This window comes from Idiotropiscis lumnitzeri, chromosome 13, assembly GCF_059441095.1.
Source record: "Idiotropiscis lumnitzeri isolate Australia: NSW breed Sydney's pygmy pipehorse chromosome 13, RoL_Ilum_1.0, whole genome shotgun sequence".
NCBI lineage: Eukaryota > Metazoa > Chordata > Actinopteri > Syngnathiformes > Syngnathidae > Idiotropiscis > Idiotropiscis lumnitzeri.
Genome location: NC_142403.1, coordinates 21258999 through 21281487, shown reverse-complemented (window position 1 = coordinate 21281487; position 22489 = coordinate 21258999). Strand labels below are relative to the sequence as shown.

The 22489-nt window shown below is 47.5% G+C and overlaps 2 protein-coding genes across 3 annotated transcripts; one reads left to right on the top strand and one right to left on the bottom strand.

Annotated features, from left to right (window-relative positions):
- The first annotated feature begins 392 nt into the window (after positions 1–392).
- On the top strand, positions 393–8268 carry adcyap1r1b (ADCYAP receptor type Ib). Of its 2 annotated transcripts, XM_088313395.1 has the most exons (14): positions 393–1145; positions 2944–3059; positions 3504–3609; positions 3753–3866; positions 4179–4282; positions 4535–4632; positions 5527–5662; positions 5753–5906; positions 5983–6043; positions 6117–6186; positions 6265–6356; positions 7154–7283; positions 7655–7696; positions 7937–8268. In XM_088313395.1, exons 2-14 carry the CDS (start codon positions 3003–3005, stop codon positions 8123–8125), a joined length of 1353 nt encoding a protein of 450 aa, XP_088169521.1. In that variant the 5' UTR covers positions 393–1145; positions 2944–3002; the 3' UTR covers positions 8126–8268. The 2 variants fall into 2 exon arrangements, with proteins under 2 accessions (XP_088169521.1, XP_088169522.1); XM_088313396.1 differs by lacking the exon at positions 2944–3059.
- A 1863-nt stretch (positions 8269–10131) lies between these two features.
- On the bottom strand, positions 10132–22100 carry ghrhrb (growth hormone releasing hormone receptor b). The gene is made up of 13 exons (XM_088313397.1): positions 21864–22100; positions 19422–19530; positions 17506–17610; positions 15712–15812; positions 14310–14407; positions 14077–14209; positions 13127–13280; positions 12995–13055; positions 12683–12752; positions 12358–12449; positions 12155–12284; positions 11999–12040; positions 10132–11874 (listed from the first exon to the last, which is right to left on the bottom strand). The coding sequence occupies exons 1-13, from the start codon at positions 21942–21944 to the stop codon at positions 11668–11670; spliced, it is 1383 nt and encodes a 460-aa protein (XP_088169523.1). The 5' UTR covers positions 21945–22100; the 3' UTR covers positions 10132–11667.
- Positions 22101–22489: the final 389 nt, after the last annotated feature.

Sequence of the window (22489 nt, the reverse complement as noted above, 5' to 3'; positions counted from 1 at the left end):
CTATTAATTGTCTGTCGTCCGTTTCTTTGACTTTTTCCGTTTTCTCAGTCACCGTCTTTTGTTCTTTTTGTTATCCGTTCCTGCTCGGTTTCCTCCTGACCGTGGTCGGGGGGGCGCAGGGGAGATTCGTCTCCAAGGCCGGAGTTGCCCGGGGATCGTGATCGGCGCACGTCGTCGGAATGCGGAGTCCTCCCAATCAATAATAACACGCCAGCAGGGAGACAGTGGTGTACCTGTAGCCTCGCTTTATTGTTTTCATGCTCTTCCCTCTTCCATTTTCCACTTCCTCCTTTCATTCATTCAACACTCCAACAACATCCGCCCCCTCCCTCCTCCACGCATGCGCTCCCCACACGTCACGCAAGCTTGTCACCATACTTGCAACATTTTCTAGTCCGTGTTTTGTTGATCTTTTTTTTTTTTTTATCTTTTTGTCGTTCTCCGTGCCTTGCTTGCCTTTTTATTTTTCAATTAAACGCCATTGAAGTGACCCAATGGACGCCTCCCGACGTTTGGGTCCTCTTCAACCCCGACCCGCAACGGGACGCGGGCACGCTCGGGAGATCTTTCGGCCCGAGTTGGAGAATGTCAGAAGACGCGACATGTCAACAGAAAGTCTGCTCTCCTTTTCTTCGGCAACGCAAGAGCACAAACGTTTACAATCCAATTTAGAATTTGAAATCTATTTATCCGCGCAAAGAGCAAGCTGCAGCGGCGCCAAGTCAAAATTAATCTTCTTTGGACAAATTTGGATTTGACTCAACGACGACGTGCCAACATCACTTTTGAGATAAAAGCTTCTGATGTTCACGTTCCTGAGATCCGTTTTTTTTCTTCTCTTGTTATTGTGTGTGTGCGCGCGCACAAGTCTCTCACTTGACATCTATAGCGAGGAGAGAGAGAGAGGAAAAAAAGAGCGAGAACAAGAGAGCAGCAAGAGGGAGAGCAAGCGAGAGAGTTCCATCGGGAGCGCAGCTTCGTCCTTGGAAATTGTGTTGCCTCAGTTTTTCATCCTCAAGACACGTTAAATATTCTTTTTTCTTTTGTGATGAAAATAGATTTGGAACTTGGAGTAATATGCCCCCCCCTCCGCGGAGATTTTCATCAGCAAGGCAGCAGCGAAATCAAGACCAAAGGTTGAAATGGTAAGATCATATTTTGCTTCCATCACACGAAGCTGCTGCTGCTGCCGCAGTGTTGGCGTCGTGTGTGTTGTTTTTTTTTTTGCAGGATCTTGCGGCATGTGTGGCGCTTGCATACTTGCTGACGCTTTCCCTCGGCGCGATTGTGTCTTGCACAAATTCCAAAAAATGATTCAAATGTGCCGGAGTGTCCTTCACCGTCTGGGTGGGAGGGAACTGTCAGATGCTCATGTTCGTTTAGGTAACTGACTTTGTTTTTTTTAAACTGTTTTTATTTATTTGTTTCAAGCTCACGCTTAGGCTTAAACGATTCCGGTGTTCTTCACGATTCTTGTTTTGGTGTCGAGCCACCCGCCCAACATGGCAAGTTTACCGTGCGGCGAATGTTCGTTTCTTTCCCGCAACAAATCAAAGAGTTGGCGCCACCTCCTCCTTCCACTCTTGTTCGCTTGCATTCGTGTGCTCTTCCCAAATCACTCAAGACCGGAAGTCACGTCCGCGTCGATTAATCGGCGCCAGAATTCCGAGGGCTGAATATAGAGCGGCAGAGTTGAGCGAGCGCCGGCGCCGACGCCGCGCGGCTTGATGAACACGAGAGGAGGATCATTTGGGTTCGGAATGTTGGCCGCCCCGCCGGACGTTGCCGCGTTCAAAATGCACCAAAAAGTCGAAGGTGGCGAATCGCTGCTCGAAAGCGGAGCTAATAAATTGCGGTGAGGAAAAGTCTTCGAGTCCGCCGAGCATGTCGAAAGACAACGACATCATCTCGTGCGGTCCCGCATCCGAGAGCCCGTTCGGCGGCGGTTGCGGTCAAGTCGTTTCCTTTGTCGCTCGCATCCAATTGGAAGCTGACGATTCTTCTCGGTTTTCGCCAGCAGCCATTTTGTCGTCGAAATCCGTCTTCTTCTTTCGCGGCAAAAAGACGCTGAGACGATGAAGAGGCCTTCAATTTAGGGCTCATCGAACATCAGACTGTCTTGTTGAAAATGTGGCAAGTTAGTGCGCGCACACACACACACACGTGCACACGCACACGTGCACGTGCACGCGCAAGGGCTGAATCAGTTGTTGAGCTTCTCCATGGCGGAGTTTTGGCAGCCCCGCGTGTGGCCTTGGCAAAATTCACCTCAATTCATCTTGGGTTTTTTTTTTTTTTGTTCGGACGTATTCAAGCTGCCGACAAACCAAAGCGCTCTCATTTGCATTTTTGAGAACGACAAGTCTTACTTTGAAGTCAAGTCAAATAAAAAAGATTTTATTTTGAGAACGTAGAAAAAAAAAACTGCAGAAATAGTGTCGGTAAAGTCTTGCCCAAATCTGAACTCGGCAGTCCTCTCAGCTGTTGCCCTTGACAACAGTGGGGGGGGGGGGGGGGGGGGGGGGGGGGGGGGGGGTTGTCAGGCTGTTTCTGGCCGGGCAACACGCGAGTAGGACAGCCAAGCTGCCAAGCAAAGACCGCATACTCGTTTGAGCAACTTGGCTTTACGTCGACGACCCCCCCCCCCCCGATGACATGATGAACATTCACTCGAATGCAGAGCACACTCGACAGGCGAGGAAATCGGCGCACTCGTGTTGGGTCGACCGCAAACGATTTCCAAGCAAATTTTGTCACTCGGCGGATGACGATCAACGTTTCAATGGAAAGAAAAATGCAAAGTTTGAGAAGCCTGCGTGTGATAAACGATGACATTGCGCCAACTTTGAGCAAGTGCACGTGACGTCGTTTTGGTGAAGAGAGGGCGACATTTTCACGTCCATCCTTGTCGTCTCTTCCGTTTGTCGTGTTTTTCGTGTTCAGATCCCGAGCTGAGCCGCGATCCGCTCGCTGCGCTCGACGCTTCCGCCTTCGGAAACAAGATGTCAAGCGCCGACCTCAAGCCGCTCGTCTTGGTCTTGTTTGTCCTCCTGCGACGGGTGAGCACGAACGTCTTGCCGTTTGGGATTTTCTGTTTGCAGGAAGACTCAAATTTGAAGGAAATCAAGAGAAAAACTTTTAGCGGGCGAATGCCGGGAGGAGAAAAGTTCCGCGCGCGCGATCCGGACGGTGGAGCCGATGAGCCGATGGTCTCCGCGCGGCCGTCGCTGATCTCGAAGGAGGACGCCATTTTGATTTGGCGAGGCCGACGGTGAAACGGCTCCAACGGCGCCGACGCCACTTTGGCTAAACGACACAAACGTGATGTGGAAATCAATTTTTCTCGCTTGAATTTTGCTCCAGAAACCGCGCCGGCTCCTCTCGCAGCGTTTATTGAAAAAAGTCCACCGAAGCCGATGTCAGACTTGAAGTGTCGTCAAACGAAGGCGACGAGTTTCTTGCGAGTCACGCCGACGTGACGCGCGTTTTCTTTTCGTTGACAGTTTTCATGCCAGCAAGTTCCTTCCAATTGTGTCATCAAGAGGGAGGCGGAGAAATGCGGCGAGATGATGGCGGCCTCGGATGAAGCGGCCAACGCGTCGCAATTTGGTAGCCGCAAGCAATTGTCTCTTTCTCGCCATCAATGCAAAATGTTGAATTTCAAAATTCTCAAAATCTGGACGAAACGGCGAGTCGGACCAAGCAATCGCGTGTGGAGACGGAAGTGTGTGTGTGTGTGTGTGTGTGTCGAGGGTGTCCGTGGCTGTGGGACAACCTGACGTGTTGGCGGCCCGCCAGCGTCGGCGACGTGGTCGAGGTCAACTGTCCCGAACTCTTCTCTCAGTTCAGGACGGAAGACGACGAGGGTGAGTTGCGGAGACGGCTGAGTCGACGCCGAGAGACGTCGGCCTCATTATTTGAAAAAAACAAAAAAAAAAAAAAAAGGTCGCCCAATTTGATGATTCCGACCTCACATTATCGATACCGACATTGGCAAACCGAGCTCCGTCTTTGCTCGGTCTTGGATCGATGGCAAACTTTGGCTCCGACCAAGTTAAGCGTCAAAATACATCAAATGCGGGAAATGAAAAGAAAAAAGCTCAAAAGTTTGAAGTCGTTTCGACGCTTTCCGATTGTTGCCGTTGAGCGAATGGCGCCGTTTTGTTTTGCATTTGCAGAGCTGGGGAAGGTCCGTCGGAACTGCAGCGAGTTGGGCTGGTCCGAGACGTTTCCGCACTACGTTGACGCTTGCTTTTATGAAGAAGGGAATGCCACTCATCCGGTTTGTGCGCCACGTCAAAGAAAATCAAACAAATTCTGTTTTTCCAAATGACGGATTTTCCTTTGAAAGAATTCAAAACCTTTGCGCGTTTTATCCGATTGTGCTATTTTACAAATCCAAAAAGAGAAAAGACACCCGGTCGATGTTTTAGATGCTCTTCTAGCCCATGAGAATCGTTTTTCTGGCCGACATTCCAAACGGCGCGACTTTAACGTCACCTCAAAGTTTTTCTTTGTTTGGCTTCCAAACCAGGAGGCGTATTTCGCGTCGGTGAAGGCGCTCTACACGGTCGGCTACAGCACGTCTTTGGTCTCGCTCAGCGTCGCCATGGTGATCTTGTGCAGGTTCAGGTGAGGAAAACAAAATTGCAAAAAAATGCAATTTATGATGGAGATTTTTTTCTTCAAAATGTTTATTCCACGTCGTCTTTTTCTGCTCAACTGCAGCTCTCGTGCTTCGAACTTGATTTAATATTGCCACGGAGTCGTCGTTTGAACAACTTCACTTAAATGTTCAAAAGTTGAACAAGACATCAAGAGTTTCGCTTTGATGTCCATTTGTGGTGCGCAAAAGTTTTGGGACGACTCGATATTTTGCGGTCAGCTGCTTCTCCGGTGAAACTTTTGAGCATCAAATGGAGAGTCAGGCCTCCTTGGGTGTCGTTTAAACGTTGTCGCTGTAACTCTGTTTTTGTTTTTTTTTATTCCTATTCAATGTCGTGAGAATGGAATGAGCGGGACGAATGAGAACATCCAAAAGTTGATGACGGAAAATCATCATTTGGTCCATCCATCAAACGCGGTCGGCTCCTCTTCTGGCGTCGCCTTCGTATTTTTATTTTCCCGTTGCTGACCTGCCGAACGTTTTTTTCTTCAGGTCTTTCTTTGCAGCGCTAAAACGTCCTCGACGACGATTCCGCGCTTTCAAAGTCTCATATGGCAGTTTTCAATCTTCACTTCTTCAGATTCCTCCGCTGAGATTTCAGCTTCTTAGAATCACTCGAATGTTTGAAAAGTGAATAGAACAAAAGACAATTTTCATCTGACTGGATGGCCGAGTGGTCGAAGGCGCCGCGTTCAGGGCCCAGTCTCACCAGGAGGCCTGGGTTCCAATCTCGAATTTCCCCATTGTGGGACTAATAAAGGGAATATTTTTTATTATTATTATTATTATGAAAATAAAACGATTGTGTTGAACATGAAGGTTTGTTTTGAACTTTCCCTCCTCTTCTGCTTGGTTTGCAGGAAGCTGCACTGCACGCGCAATTTCATCCACATGAATCTTTTTGTGTCGTTCATCCTGCGAGCCATTTCGGTCTTCATCAAAGATGGCGTCCTTTACGGCGCCCAAGAGGACAGCGAGCACTGCTTCATCCGCACCGTGAGTCACCCGCGCGGCCGCTTGGCCGCTTGGCGACTTTTGTGACTTGCTCTTGGGACAAACGTGCGTCCGCTCTTCCTTCTCTTCAAGTTGGAGTGCCGGGCCGCGATGGTCTTCTTCCATTACGGCGTCCTCTCCAACTATTTGTGGCTCTTCATCGAGGGTCTTTATCTCTTCACCTTATTGGTGGAGACCTTCTTCCCCGAGAAGCGATACTTCTATTGGTACATCCTGATTGGCTGGGGTGAGGCCGATGACGTCAGACGGCGACGCGGGGCGGGATTTGATTTTCTTTTTGGTTTCTCGATCGTCCGTGACAGGAACCCCGACGGTGTTCGTCACCATCTGGGCGGTGCTGAGGCTCCATTTGGACCACATCGGGTAGGACGGGCACATTGTTGAGCGCCAGGTTGGAAGGAAAGTGGATTGTTGTCGAATTTCTTTTCCATTTCAGCTGCTGGGACACGAACGACGACGCCGCCATCTGGTGGATCATCAAAGGCCCCGTTTTGGCTTCAATTCTGGTGCGTTTTCTGACACTCGCTCGGCGATTTTCTTTTGTCAACATGATGCTTTCATATTTTTTGCTTCGCCCCCACTAGATCAACTTTGTCCTGTTTATTGGCATCATCGTCATCCTCGTCCAGAAATTGCAGTCCCCCGATATTGGAGGAAACGAATCCAGCATTTACTTGTAAGAGTCTTTTGAAACATTTCTCTTCATTTCAGGACACTTTCAATTCTGCAGTGGCAAAATGATCAACTGTGAGGACGTTGCTCACGTTTCAAATTCACAAAAAATGCATTTCAGTGAGTGTGAAATGAGCTGAAATGCGTTTTTGTTGTCCCGAAACATCTCTCGGCATGGATTTATGCATCGTGCGCGATCCATCTGATGTGCTCCAACTTGAAGATCGTTCGCTCCTGAGCTCAAGTGGGCAAAATATGTCGCGGCGGTCGAAATGGAACGCTCGACGGCTTTTTCTGGTCCGCTTGGCCTGCGCTCGACACTTTTCCAAGAATACGAACGGACTCGTACTTGGAGGTAATGCCAATTCTTTTAAAACGAAAAAAAAAAACTGGAGCCCATCAGCACCTGAAATAAAAAAAAAAAAACAACTAAAAACCAAAATCTTCAGACAACAACGACCGCCATCGCTCTTGACATCGATGACCTTTCACTTCAACTTCTATTTGAAAAAAAAACAAAAAAACAAAACATGAGGCCCGCCTTAAAATGGTTCCACAAAGAGGAACATTTTCCTGACGTGATTGACGTCATCATGCTAATGAAATCTCCCCCCCCCCCAAAAAAAAGGTCCTATTTTAGAGACAACCACTGCTTGCTGAGATGATGTGATGGCCGCAAAAGATTGTTTTTGCGCTCACGATGACATCATCATCATCGCCCACGCGACTGTAAGATGCCATTTTCCATCAAGTTCGGTTTGGGAACTAACCGAAGCGGACGGCGATGTTTCGCTTCGGCAGGAGGTTGGCGCGGTCCACTCTGCTGCTCATTCCGCTCTTCGGGATCCACTACACGGTGTTCGCCTTCTCCCCCGAGAACGTCAGCAAGAGGGAACGTCTCGTCTTCGAGCTCGGCTTGGGATCCTTTCAGGCGAGTCGCTCGCTTCTTCCGACGATGAGTTTTGCGGCAACGCGACTTGATTTGGAAATGACAACATTTTGCCGCAAGTTGAGCAAGTTTCTCGTCATTTTTTTGCTCGCTGAACGAGACGTGGCGGGCGGCTGTGAACGGATTTCAGCGTTTACATTTTGTTCTTCTCACTTGCTTAGTTTTTTTTTTTTTTGCTCACTCAACATTCGGTCGCCACCGGAACGACCGCAACGATCCTTCCCGTTCTTCCGGCGGTCTTCAAGAAAAACGTCGGCTGCTTGTTTTTTTTTTTTTTTTTTTTGTCGGTCAAATTTGAATCACCTGCAATGAACATTTTTGCATCTCCTAATTTGCCATCGTTGCCGTTTTAGGGCTTTGTGGTGGCCGTCCTCTACTGCTTCCTGAATGGCGAGGTAAATTTCTCTCTGGCTCTTTTGAGTTTTATTTTTTTCAGAAATGGATTGAATGATTCAAAGTGACGTTGTCGGGGGCAAAAGTCGTCGTCGTGCGCGAGTCGAAGGCCCGCGCGCGCTCCGAGCCATCAAAATGTTGGACCGCGGGAAGCCGAGCTCGGCGGTCGGCGTCGCGTTCGTCGCCGAACGAGCTTCTGCGGATCTGCGGCGCTGACGAGCCGGTGACGTATTTCCCCGCAGGTGCAATCGGAGATGAAGCGGAAATGGCGCAGCTGGACGGTGAAGCGCTACTTTGCCGTGGACGTGAAGCGCCGGCACCCTTCGCTCGCCAGCAGCGGCGTCAACGGGGGGACGCAGTTGTCCATCCTGAGCAAGAGCAGCTCGCAAATTCGCGTGTCCGCCTTGCAGGCCGAGACGGCGGCCACCTGAGCCTTCGCGTCGTCGCCTTCTCGCGGCCGACGGCCTCGCCCGCGCTTTCCTGGATGCCCGCCCGCATTTCCGCCTGGATGAAAACGAGAAGCGCTCGCAAAGACGTCGCCGAGCCAAAGTTGCAAGCGCGAAGGAAAGTTTCGGACGACGGCCAACCGGACCGGCAAAGTTGTGGTTGGAGGAGGACAACGCAAACCCGAACGACGGCGTGACTTGGAATCGGGCCGAATTGACGAGCCAAAGAAATCGGCTGGAATCTTTCGTTTGCACGTTTTTGTGTCGTATGGAAAAAAAAAAAAAAAAAGCACATTTCATGACTTTGTCTTCATATCCCATTTTTTTTTTTGCATATCGCATTTTCCGATCCATCGACTGCAATTGGAAACGTCCACGGAACAATTTTGCTCCCTCAAAGCCTTTTGTCAGATTTCGTCTCCGTGCGTTTGATTTCGTTTTCGTCGTCATGTGCAACACAAAACCGCCAGGAAAGTAAAACCAAAATGGATGTGAAGGCCAAAATTGTTTTTGCCTTTTCTTGCGTGAGAGCAAAAAGCGAGAAAACGTGTCCGTTGCCAAGCAAACGAGAGCCGCGTGGTTGAAAAATGTACGAAAAACGGCAAAAAAGTCGCAGACTCTTTTGAAGCGTCCGGCGATCGTGAAAGGGCTGAAATACAAAACTAGTCCGTCAAGTTCTTCAAGACAATCGACACGGGTCCGACTTTCAAGCACCGACTTTTTTTTTTTTTTTTTTAACTCATGTGAGACTTTGTTGATGTCCAAAAACACGTTCCGTAATAATCACTGAGCAAACAATTTTCAAGGTCTAAAATTGGGAATAAAAGTGATTGAAAAGGTCTGTAGCAAAATGTTGCGAATAATTCAATTGCAGTTTTATGTGTCAATGTTGTCGCTTGTCAAAGAATTTGTTTGAGGATTGAAAACAATAAAAAGTTGCCTTGCGCCGTGTCCTCGGATTTGTCTTGGAAAGTGTTGAGCGTGTTTGCTGAAACGATGCTTCAATTTGTTTTGTTTTCATGCAAAGCACAAATAAGAATAACAAATGAATGCGGAGCTCTCGGGTTGGAGGGCGACACAAAAGGAAACATGACAAGACGGTTTTGAAGATGCAAATATTTTGTGTTGTTGGGCTGAAAACAAAAGTCTCTTGGGCCATCAAATGTCAAATATTTTGTCACGTCTGCTTTGCTGGTTTCGTTTTTTGACTTCCTTTTCATCTTCTGCGTCGTTTGCGTCTCGTCACGCTGATTGGGTCCACCTGCGTTGGTTTAGCCAATCACGAGCGTTGACCAATCGGCTCCCGCCAAAAGCGTCACGTTTCGTCGTTTGTTTGGATTTACTTCCCGCTTTGCTTTCACTTTCTGTCGCATCGTTGATCTCGTCCGTTTCCGTTTCGGTTTTCCTTGTCTTTTGTCATTTGTTATTTTGTATTTCCCCGCCCCTTGCTTGCTTTTTTTTCTCTTTAATTGAATAATATTTAAGTGAGCTGCGCCTCGCTTGCCAGCGTTTGGGTCGTCCTCCACCTCAACCGCCTTACAAAATCCTGACATGTTATTTTTGCAGCGTCTTTTAAAATTGTCGCAATATCTTTTAGTGTGTTCGTTTTTTTAATGTGCTTTGCAAAAAAAAAACGCACAAATGACACGAAAAGTTCGTTCATGTTAACGTTCTCGTCATAACTAAACATTTTGAAGCAGTTATGCAACTGAGTCTTCTAAAGTAACACATTTTTTTTATCACCAGGCTTACAAATGTTTAACATTTCATGCAAGGGCAGATGAGCGGTCAAATGTAAATGGTTTTCGATCACGTGACGATTATTTGTCTGCCATGTTGGAGATGACAAAAATAAGCAAGCGTGAGAGGACGACGAGTCTGAGTCCTCCTCACTTTTCTTCCATCCGTTGCTTGCTTGCGTTTCATGAGTGCCACCACATGGGGGCGCTGCTTTCACAAATACCAACTCATGAGGAAAGTCACGCCGGAAGTTTGCTCGGTCTCTGCATTTCCTTTCGCTTTGTCGACTGACGTTTCGTTTGAATCGCTCGTGCTGGTGGCAAAGATGACAAGCGACAGAATTGTTTGTGTGACGTCCGTCTCAGCAGTTTTGCTTCTTCTTGGAGTTTGTCAGGGTAAGAATCCGGCCACTTTTAATTTAATGTCGATAGTTTCTGCCTCAGTCGATGTCTGTTATCGTCGTGACTAAACATGAGAAGAACTTCAAGCGAGACCAACATTGACATTTTTAATGAAGCAATTGGGGCCTTGCGGAACAGATTGATGTAATTGTGAAGCGCTCTTTTTGTTCATCGGTAGGAAGCAAACGATTACCTCGGGTGACGTTTGGGCTCATGGATTGGTTGATGCCAAATTGTTCATGGCAATAATTGGTGCTTTTCAGCGGCATTTCCAGACAATAAAACGATATTGAAAAGCGGCACTTTTATTGGACTCCATGCCAAGTGCAATAAGCGACAACAACAACAATTCTTCAATTCCTGTCGCAAAATGGAAGCAGTGAGAGCAAAATGCACTTTGCGCGCATTTTTGCATGAAACCAACTTACAACTCTTTTGAACTTGACTTAATTTGAAGAAACGGTACAGTAGTTCCCGACAAAGATCCAAAATAGTAGAGCAGGTGTTTTCCTTTCCTTGGATCAAACTTAAACTGGTCGTAACAAACTGAAAATGGTACCGACACACCACAAATGCGTCGAGCGTTGGAAAAAGGAGTTGAGAACATTCAAAGTGGGTTTTGATGCTGCGACCGTAAACAAGGATGGAGTTTTTTGTTTTTTTTAACTAAACATCGCACAAAAGGTAGCAAAGGCGGCTCCTCAATATCTCTGCAATCCTTCAACGACGTTTATTGATTGGATGTTTTATTTGTTGGCCTGACTCAATCCGTTTCCTTCATTATGAGAGACTCCTTTGTGCTTTTTGGTTGGCAACCGCCTTAGCAACAGAGTTCAAATGGGAACTTTTTATTGCCCGTGTGAACAATTTGGCATCTCAAACCTTCTGAAATATTTTCTTTCCCGGATCTGAAAAGCAAAGGTGATTAACGCATCTAAGCGAGGATGTCGTCTTGAGCCACCGGTTGTAGAACGACTTCTTATTTCATTGTTCCTTGAGGTTTTTTCTGCTTTTAGTTTGAATCTTTATTCATAAAGGTTTTCTTTCCTGGAAAATAAATGTGGAAATTATTCATTTAGTTTTTTTTTTCTGCTCTCAACAATTTCAAATTCCAAAATGTTTTGGGCCTACAAAAATAACAATGAAATAAAATGGACACAGCGAGCTTCAATGCGCAATGATGATTTTACTTGACGGCATCCTCCTCGTCATGATCCCAAATGTTGATCACGAACATAATATCTGGCTATTTTTCAAACGCGATGACAAATTTGCAGGCGAGTCACAAACTGAAAGATTCCTCTTAACGAGCTGCGCGATTTTGTCGCTCGCTCGCTCGGGTTTGAATCAAGCGCGCCACCGAATTTGTATAAAGCGTGCGGCTCGTCAAACTGCGGAGATGTTGCGAGGCGTGACGACACTCGCGAGAGCGTTTGCGCCGCACGCCGGCTGCTCTTTGGGACTCGTTTTGTCAAGGACGCAAATTTGAGTCACGGTGCTGCTTTCGGTGAACAACGTTCGCCGACGTTTACTGTAGCGCAGGTAATTCTGAGTCTGCCACTTCCAAAAGCGCTTCTTCAGTTCGGCCTGCACCTGCGCACACGCACACGCACACGCCCACACACACACACACACGCGCGCAAAACAAAAGAAGTCACTTTCCAAATCTTTCCACTTCTGACGTGATGACAAGTGATTGTGTTCCAAAGTGGCTCACCTCCCCATTTAAGAAACAATAGAGCAGGGCCACCACAAATCCCTAAAAGCCAAAAATGGTCATTGTCATTCGATATCGTTTCGCCAATGCCGCCAATTTTCTAAATCAAGTGGTTTCCGAATGTCCGACAAACGCGCGGCGATGTTGAGATGGCACCTGAAAGGATCCCAAGCCGAGCTCGATGAAAAGACGAGCCTCCGCTCCCGTGTTCTCGGGTAGGAACGCGAACGCCACGTAGTGCGTTCCAAAAAGCGGAATGAGCAGCAGAGTGGATTTGGCCAATCTCCTGCCAGTGCGCAAAAACGCGAAATTCAGACGAGCACGTTTTCCGCGCGCATCGCGGTGGCGTGGCGCCTCACCTGAAGTGATTGCTGTGGTTGCCTCCGACAGCGGGCGATCGCAATTTCTGCACCAGGATGCGGATCACGTTGAGAAAGATGATGAAGTTAACCTGCACAAAGAACAAATTGCCAGCGCCAAACAATTTTGTGGGCTAAAACATTGGGCTGTCAAAGTGTGGCTTTTATTGTAAAGAACAAAAAGTCCTCTTCTCTAAGGATCAGACTGTCACTCTTGGCTGAAATTCCGATATAATCTATATTGTATATATTTTGAATGTTTGTATCTATTTTTGTTTTTGATGGCGCTTGCCGCGTCGCCATCGTTGTTCGCACCGTAACTCACCAGTAACGATGCGGTTATGGGCACTTTTATGATCCACCAGATGAAGGCCACATCTGTGTCGTCCCAGCAGCTGAGGCACACCACAAGCGTTAATCACATCAAGAAAATCTTGTCGCGCTTCCCGCCAACTACGCGACCACTTTGCCACCAAAACACATTTCGACGACTTTGCTTTCGTCTTCGCTTTCTTCTTGACGGCTAATCTTTTCTCTTGGAATGATTTCCGTCACCTGTGGCTCGTAGGCTGGAATCGGCGGGACACAAAATGGATGAATGCATCGAGTGTGTTCTTCTCAGTCGGCGTCACCTCACCCTCGGTTGTCCAAGAAGTGGCGAGTCAAGATCCACGCGGTTATAATTGTCGACGGGACACCTGAGGAGCGGCGAGACGGTTTAGCGTGAAGATGGCCCGCCCGCCGGCGACCACGGCCCGTCGACGCTCACCCCAGCCGACGAGGAGGCAGCACCAGAAATATTTCTTCTGGAAGACAAACGTGAGCGCCAGCAGCGTCTGCAGGTACATGCCCTCCACCAAAAGCCAAAAGTAGTTGGCCAAGATGCTGAACTGGAAGAAGGCCACGGCTGCCTTGCACGACGTCTGCAAGAAAAAAAAAAGGAGGGGCGCCATTCGTCAACGTCAAAGCCTCTCGCAGCAATTTGTTCGACCGCTCGCTTTGTGTTTGGAAACGCAAAACGGCCCGCTTAAAAATTGAGCCAAGATCGGAATCGGATGACGCTCGATTGACGTTTCGTTCATGGAAAAGCGAAACGACGGGCCACAAAACGTTTTAGATTATTTTTCTGAACAATTTTATCAATGTTTGGATTTTAAAATGGCATCTTTTTTTTTGGTTTCCTTTTTTTTTTTTCTATGACTCTCTTATCTCTGTCAAAAGTTTCATGGCGTTTCCACCCAAAAATAATTAAAAAAAAAAAAGAAAAGAAAAGACGTGTTGAATTGACTCAATTTGGTCTTGTCAAGCGGTTGCACAAAATGGAATCGTCCAATCAGCTCCCTGTGCCGCTCGTGTCGTGTCCAGGTTTTCCTCGTTGCCTCGTCGCTCGCTTCGATTTACGTTTTCGGGTTTCTTTCCGTCCTGCTCAGTTGCGTGTTTGCGTTTGCTGTCCGAGTCGAGTTTAACTTTTTTTTTTTGTGGCTTTTGTGATTTTGATCATCCAAGTAGCTTGTCCGGTTGTTGTTTTGGAAACTAAATCACTCATTTTGTTTTGGACGACGTTCTGCTTCCCTCCTCAACCTCTCGCGCGCACTCTGACAAAATGGTGAAATGCGCCGAGTCTTTCCGCACACGATGCAAAACTAATTTGAAAAACGGCGGCCGCTCCGTTTTGTGACTTTGCAATGCGCCGACGGTTTCGTTGGCGGTGGCGCTCACCGTTGACATGAAGCAGTGGTCCAAATCTTCATTGGAGAACAGAATTTCATCTTTAATGAAGACGGCGCTCGCTCGCAAGATGAAAGAGAAGAAGAGGTTCATGTGGATGTAGTTCCTCGCGCAGTGAAACTTCCTACACAAACACAAACAAAGCCAAAAACGCTTTGGTAGACAACTTTTATTCTCGGACCACGGTGCGCGTTTCAATCGGCGCCGCTTGTCGTCATTTTTACCTGAAAACGCTGAAGACCAAAATGGCAGATAGAAGCGAGATGAGGGAGGTGGCATAGCCGGCCGTGTACACCTGCTTGAAGTTGGAGAAGTACGTCGTCTGAATCGCAAGACACAAAAAGGAAAATAAGTTAGTGTCAGCGTTCATTCGAAGGCGTCCGCTAAATGGAACGCCAAGTAAAGACGTGGTGAAAAGTTGAACAAACGTAAAAGGTTGAAAATGTGAAAAGTTGAACAAACGTAAAAAGTTGAAAATGTGAAAAGTTGAACAAACGTAAAAAGTTGAAAATGTGAAAAGTTGAACAAACGTAAAAAGTTGAAAATGTGAAAAGTTGAACAAACGTAAAAAGTTGAAAATGTGAAAAGTTGAACAAACGTAAAAAGTTGAAAATGTGAAAAGTTGAACAAACGTAAAAGGTTGAAAATGTGAAAAGTTGAACAAACGTAAAAAGTTGAAAATGTGAAAAGTTGAACAAACGTAAAAAGTTGAAAATGTGAAAAGTTGAACAAACGTAAAAAGTTGAAAATGTGAAAAGTTGAACAAACGTAAAAAGTTGAAAATGTGAAAAGTTGAACAAACGTAAAAAGTTGAAAATGTGAAAAGTTGAACAAACGTAAACAAGCTGCCACAACTGTCAGAAACGTTAACCCAAATGATTTATGTTTTAAAAAGTTAACCAAAATCGGATTTTGAATCCCAAAATATAATTAGCATTGTTGCAAAAATGTGAAATGTTTTAAGGTTGCCAAACCGGAAATGGAAAAAAAGTCTCCCGAGTCATGATGCGCAATCGTCTTTTCTCATCTACACACACACACACACACACACACACGGTCTAAATGTGTGTCGTGTAATTTGTAGAAGCAAACGTTGGAGTTGCATCCACAAACATTTCTATTCGTCAATGTCTAACGTCGATCGGAGCGGACGTCAACGCCCCCCACGTGAGCGAGCATTCGTCAAAGCCGACGCTACGACTCCCGACTCAGCACGCGGCGCCCATCTGCTTTCAGCGGCCGCGCCGGCGTTTAAGAACACAAAATACGGTCAAAGATTTATGTCGAGCGCGTGCGTATTTCTTGTCTTCTGATGTTCTTCGTTTCGAGTTTGAAGCGTCTTCAATCTGTTTTTCCAAGTTTACTTGACATAAAACTCTTTGAATGCGCTGACGGTTGTTTCTCAAGAGCTCTCCAAGAAAGTTTGTTTCATGCTCGCTAACGAGATGGCGCGATTGTGCAAAGTTGCGGAGACGCCACGAAATCTCGCATGAGCCGATTCATTCATTGGAAAAAAATCTTTTCCGACTCTTCTCATCTTATGCCAAATTCTGAAATGAGAAAACAATTCGTCTTGTTTTGATGATGTCATCATCTTGCGACATTTTCGACTCTGCAAATGTCTACCTCGGATTCGCCTTCGCTGTCCTCCGCAAACTCACAAGCGTCCGTGTAGGTCGGGTAGAGCTCGGACCAGCCGTTCTCCGTGCAGTTCCTGTAGATGGAACCTACGACGGCAAATTTGTCGGAATCAGAAAACGCACGTTTGGAAAAGCGAAAAAAAAAAAAAAAAAATCGAAACGCAAAGAGAAATAATCGTTGACAGGACGCGTCAACGTGGCCAATCGAGACGATTTATCGTAGACGTAGATTAAAAAAAAAAAGCATCGATGAAGAACGTGTCGTCTGACGCCGACCAAATGCCAGTAAAAGGAAAAAAAACAAGAGGGGTGAGCGAACAAAACTTTCAGGAACTAAAAACTGAATTCATTTGGATGAGGGCAAATGTTTTTAGGCTGCAGAACGACGACAAAGAAGTAGAAGACGGCAAAACGTCAACATTTTCAAAAGAAGCTTCCTCTCAAAGCCGCGTCGTACCAGTAAGTCCGTTCGGGACTTTGTTTGGCTGGCGCCGATGACCCGGACCGACCGGACCGGCCTGAAATGCTGACGCGGCGCCTGATTTTAATCTGCAGCTTCGTTTGCAAAAACAAAAAAAAAACTTTGCGAGTGTGCAGCTCCTTCCCTGCACTCGGGGCCACGTCCTTTTTTTTTTTTTCCTCCTTCTCACCCTGACAAATGCGCCCCATGCCAACAAATTGCCGTCACGTAACGGCCCGAAGTGCCGATGATGGAGCTAACTCGCTGCGCTCGTCAGAAATGCAAGGTCACCGGGTCTCCCGTTTTGGCGAGCGCGAGACGGAGCGATGCGAACGGCTCACGCAAAGCCGCCCGCGCGTCCAAAGAGATTCAGTCGTGGGAGGTTTTGCTGCAGCTCCGTTTGACTAAAGAAAAAGTCAGGTGACGCGGGCGCCCCCGCAGCCGCGCCGGGCCGTAGGCTGAGGCGACTCGGCCTCACTTCGCCAGCCTCGCGATCGACGCTTTGATTTTCCAATTTTTGATTTGGCCCGCAGCCGTGCCGCCGTTTGGATCCACCGGAGCGAACGGCGCGTCGAGGCGTCGAGCGAGCTTGACTTTTGCCGGCATCCGCGGGGGCGGAAAGCCGTCGAGGCCGCCGACGTCCGGTTATGAGGTCATCGTTGTGCAGGCGGCTCCAATTGGAAAACTCGGATCGGCGATCGGGTCCGGAGAACGATTTCTCTCTTCCGAGATGCGAACGGCAACGGGCGAGCTCGTCTTCTCGGTTTGCGAAACGTCACCCGTCGTTTCGAGCCGATTTCAGGCGGAGCGAAAAAAAGGACAAAGATGAAGCGAGACCGCCTCGTCACGTTTCGTCCACAAAACTCGACTCTTGCTTCCATTTTCTTACAAGAGTTCATCCAAGAAACGCTCGGCAATCGCACAAAAAGCCGCGTGGAGTTTGCGCTCATTGCATTTATTTTTTTTTTCCGCGCGTGCCAATTAATTAGAAACAAAAACCAAGGTTTGAGATTCGGATTAAGAATGATTTTTTAAAGTCAAACTGCAGCAACGATGACACAAAAGGAAACCCCCAAAAACGCGAGCGTGTCCAAGTCAACAAAGTGCTCACAAAAAGGGCAAAATTGCTCAAAACTGAAATGGACGCTTCAGATGCCTCATTCGCTTTTGGGGATTCCTGCAAAAGATTTGACATCCCATCATAAACAAAGACACAAAACATAATTCCGAATTGCCGTTTACTGTCAACGTAAGCGAACCAAAATGTTTCTTTTGTGTTTGCTTCCAAAGGAAAAACAAAACCAAAACCCAAACGTTTACCTTTGTCGAGAAACATCTGCGAGACGTTGGCACACGACACGCCGACCACCTGACCCGTCTCCACGCCGAACCAGCAGCGAACGTCGTCCCACACCGTCGGGCAGCCTGAGGCGGGAAAAACACAACCTGAAGCGCACGCCGCGGCGCTCGCGTTGCCGTGACGACGACAATGACGTCCAAGGCCACGTTCGCACGGCACATCCTTCCGATTTTTTTTTTCTCCACGTACGCGTCCCACATCTGATTTTGTTGATGCGGCGTGAGCATTTTTCCCAACTTGTCATGCGACGCGTCCGCGGTCGATCCCGCCCCAAATCCCGTCAGCAAAAACGGGATTTGTTCGCGGGAGACGAGCGACGTCGTCTCGGTCCGATTGTCTTCATCGGGACCAACTGCGCCAAATGTTCCTTTGGTTCGATTCACGGAAGGTGCGCGCCATCGCACCTTTTCTGCGTGCGTTCCTTTTCATTCGCTCGCCGTTATCTCGAAGGGACTTGAAGTTGACGATGAGCAGTCCCGACATCGCAATGCAAACATTCAAGATTGCGCCGCTTTCTGACGTCTGCACAATCTCGACGCGTCTCCTCAAATTCTCCAGATGAAAAAGTTCCATCGCGGGCGACGGTCTGCGAGGAATTCGTTGGCGCGTATTCAAACGTACTCGAGTGCCGCTTCACCCGAAACGTCGTCCTGCCCAAAATTGACTCCCCTCCCCACCCCCTCCAAAGTAAAAACAAGTCATCTCGTTTCACGTTTGCTTCTCGCTGCTTTGCGGCCACATTCGGAGATCGAAATCCTGTTTTGCCGCAATTTCCGTTCCGAGCCCAAAATGTCCAGCGAAACGTCTCGGGAATCCTCTCGGACGCGCGTTCGTCATCTCGCCGCTCGCCTTCGCCTCTCCTTGTTTTGTCGTGTCAGCCAATAAAAGATTTTTCTTCATTGCGGCAACCATAATATTGTTGCAAGGATGACGAGAGAAAAGGCGCCGCTGGGAGATCCGCGCCAATATCCTCCCTTTAATAAACAACAAAGTGATAAGGCGGAAGCGACGGCCGACAAGAGGCACAAAGGAGGAAAAATGCGGCGCCGCTTCGTGTCCGATGACGAAAACAAACGTCTTCTTCCGACGACTTTCCGACATTCTCGCAGACGTCAAACCGAAAGCGCAAAATAACAAACGTGTCGAGCTAAACTCGATTTGCGGACGAGAAATAAAAGGCAATTGCCACGTTTACGATGAAGTCGACTTGTCTGGAAAGCAAACCGACGGCAAATGTTCGCGAAGGACCTGCCGCCATTTATTTGATTTGATTTTTGAGCGATCATCAATTTTCTGGGGGTGAAGATTTCCATTTGGGTTGAATTCCTTTCATGTTCCATTGTTCTGATATGACGCAATGTCAAGCGATTACAATTTTTGAATTCATCGCGTCGATTATTGATTGCGATTAATCGCATTTTTCAACTTCTTTCATTTCCTGAACGGTGAGCCGTCGAGCAACTTTTCAAGTAAAATGACGTCAAAGTTTTTCACTTTAATCTCCAAAATTGATGCTTTAACTTTGACAGCTAAGTAAAAATGCTTTGTTTACCTTGAACATCGAATTATTATTTTTTTATGCAAAAATGGATGAATTTGAGAGTTACATCAAAGTCGTCCCAAGATAAACGTTTCTTGTGGTTTACAAGGACATGAATTTAAGCAAGATGGATTCCCTGATAAAAATGTAATTAATTATTTGGGTGGGCAGGCCCGCCTTCCTTTTGTCAAGTTTCGTCTTCATCCGGCGCGACCGGACATCGCGGCGGCCGGACTTGGCGTCATTTTTTTTTTTAAAGGTCACCTAAAACATTTGAATCGACTTTGAAGCGTGTGAGTGGGACCCAAAAGTGCCTCTCGCTTGCGTCTTGCGTACCCGTTGCAGCGCCGCGCTTCTTTTCTTCCTGGGCGATGATCCGGCCGCATTCTTCCTGAGCCTTCATGTGCCGAAGCACCAGGGCGCAGTCGGGGTGCATCGCCGCCGCCTACACGGCAGCAGAAAACATTTGCAATCATCGTCGTCATGACGACACCGAAGACGCCCGACGAACACGCCGGGCCGAGCAAACGGAGGCCGGGAGGCTCGGGTCCGAAAGTGTCCCCGACGTGCAACCGTGAAGACGTTTTCATCAAGTTCCCAAAGCGCGCCACGGTCGTCGCGAGCCGTCCGTGCGGCGACGCCAACCCAGATAATGCCGATGGAAGAAGGAACGAGCGAAAGCGAGGGAGAGGACAACGCAGAGCTTCCTCGTGAAAGTCGGGACAACAACTTAATCGGCGAAAGCGTTTGAAATGGAAATTCTACGGGAAGCATTTTTGCATTTTATTGTTGAAGATGTCCAACAATTTTGTTCATATCAGACAGATCCCGCAAGTCCAAAAAAAAAATGCGGGCGGGGGGGCGTTAGGATATTCGAAGCTACCGAGCGAGTTCTGCCTTGCTGCAAAAACGATTTGGGCCTTCAACAAAATTACCGCTTGGATACAAATCAAATATTTTGCGAACGTGACAAGAAATCTTTTACAGAATTGCTTCAATTAGGCAATTAGGGAGGCTTTACACACACACACACACATCTATATATGTGTACTTTCTTCCTGAAGCGCATTTCACAACAGCTGGAGCCGGAACAAAGCGCTTTCCAGATGGCGTCTTCTATGTGTGTGCGTGTGTGTTACGGCAAAGGTGAATCATTTCCCGTCTTTCGTATCTGTTCAACGACGTCATGAAAACAACAAACATCAAGACCTCTCCATGTTGGGAGCGGCGATTGTGCGGGTGTGGTAAATTGCAAATTGCTTTTGAAATGGCGAGCGTGAATCGGAAAGCGACTCCAACGAAATCAGCGTCATTATTGAAGGGCAACGATGGCGTCAACCGTGTCCGGCGCCATCGTTACGATGACACGTAATTGGCGTGCCCTCGAGGCCGATGAAATGACGGCGGCGCCGCTTTGTGCTTCTCGTCCTTTGGTTTGTTGTCGTTTCGCGGCGACACAATAATTGCCAATCGTCAGCTCGGCGACGCGCTCGCCTGCTTTCCTCGTCTTCGTTTTCGCGTTCAAAAACGGACGTATTGATAACGTCAAACTCCTTTTTCCAGTACGCACCGGAGACAATTTGACCGGAAAATGTCGAAAGTGCGTCACTGCAATCTCACATCCAAATTGCTGCCGGAGGAGGTTTTGCAAAGACGATGAAAGTCTGTGAAGGGAAATTCGGGCCGGGAAATGCGTGGAGAATAGCGTCCATTTTCAAAACCCGGAAAGACCGAGCCACTTTTGGTCCGCGGACGACATTTTTGTCAAAAGAGTCCGAAACTCAAATCAAGGACAGCAAGTCGGGGACGAGGGAACGTTAGCCCGCCCGTGGACATTCCCGCTTTAAACGCACTTTGACCAAACAAAATCCTTTTTCGGAGAATCATTTCCTTAAAAGAAGAACACCGCAACGTCTGTCAAAAAAGGTTTTGCAGCTTTGCTCACGAGCGCCTCAGAAATAAATCATTTTCACGCTCAAATGATCAATCAACTGGCAGATTGTGATTTTAAAAAAACACGTCTGAAGCGTTTTTACTTTCTCATCGACAATTTTAGCAAATGGAAATAAAAGAGGAGCGCCGGTTAGCACGATGGCCTCACTTTCCAGAGGTCGTGGCTTCCATCCCTTCCTGTGTGGAGTTTGCATGTTCTCCCCGTGCCAAGGTGGCTTTTTTTCCGCCCACATTCCAAAAACACGCCCGACAGGTTGATTGGACGCTCTAAATTGTGTTTGTGAGCACGGACGTCTTTGTGTGCCCTGCGATTGGCTGGCGACCAATCAGGGGTGTGACTCCGCCTACTGCCAGAAGACAGCTGGGATCGGCTCCCGCGACCCTCGTGAGGAGAAGCGGGACAGATAATAGATGGAAGAATGGGAAGGGTAGTTGACTCGGGTTTTACAAATTTACAGACGTGACATTTGGAAGGATTTACAAATGAGATTTGAGTTGCAGAGGTTTTTCCTCTTGAAAGTATTTATTTTGTGTTCTTTAATTACCCGCTTTTGTATAAAATGATTAAGAAACTCCAATCAGCTATTCAAGTCACATCACAATTTAGATTTTCCGGATTGCGAGATGATCTGGATGGAATCTGCGCATTGCTGCTGGAAAATCATGATGACAAAATTGCTGCACATTTGATATGAAGACCATTTCATGTTTACGCTGTCTGAGTTATATTAGCCCTCGGATCCTTAATTGAGGAACGTGAAGGGATGATCATCACGTGACGAAATATTTGAACGTGATCAAGTCGAAATTCGGAAAGTCACTCACCGTCTTCAACAACATCTGCAGCAGACACAGCTGGACAAATGTTGGCGCCCGTTTGCACCAAAATTCTTCAGACGCGGACATGCTGCGCACGCTTTTCTGACGTCGTTGCGGTTATTTCCCGGCAAAAAAAAAAAGGAAAATGAAACAAACACTTTCTCGTTTGTGTCACGAAGCAAACAAGTCGCGGCGAGATTTTTTGGAGCCTCTTTCAAAATGAAGGCAAAGAATGGAGTTGCTTTTCAGTCCCGGTGCACGCTTGACAATGAAGAGCCGGACTCAAGTGAGCCGAGGAGGATGCACGCGCACGCGCTCGCTCGCGCGCACTCGCGGACAAACGCGCTACCCGGAGCGCGAAAAGACGCGCCCGCTTTTCGATGGCGTTCAAGTCATCAATCACACGAAAGTCAAAAGTCAAAAGTCAAAAGTCAAAAGTCAGCGTGCATTCTGGCCTAAAACGACGACTCGCTTTCACATTAAAGATAAAGATGTCCTTTATTAGTCCCACAATGGGGAAATTTGGCTTGTCGTGTGATGGCGGTGGGACGCTCTTAAAAAAATCGAAATAATCCAGAAACTTAGTTATGACATCATTCGTTTGATCCATCCATGATGCGCTTTATTGGGTC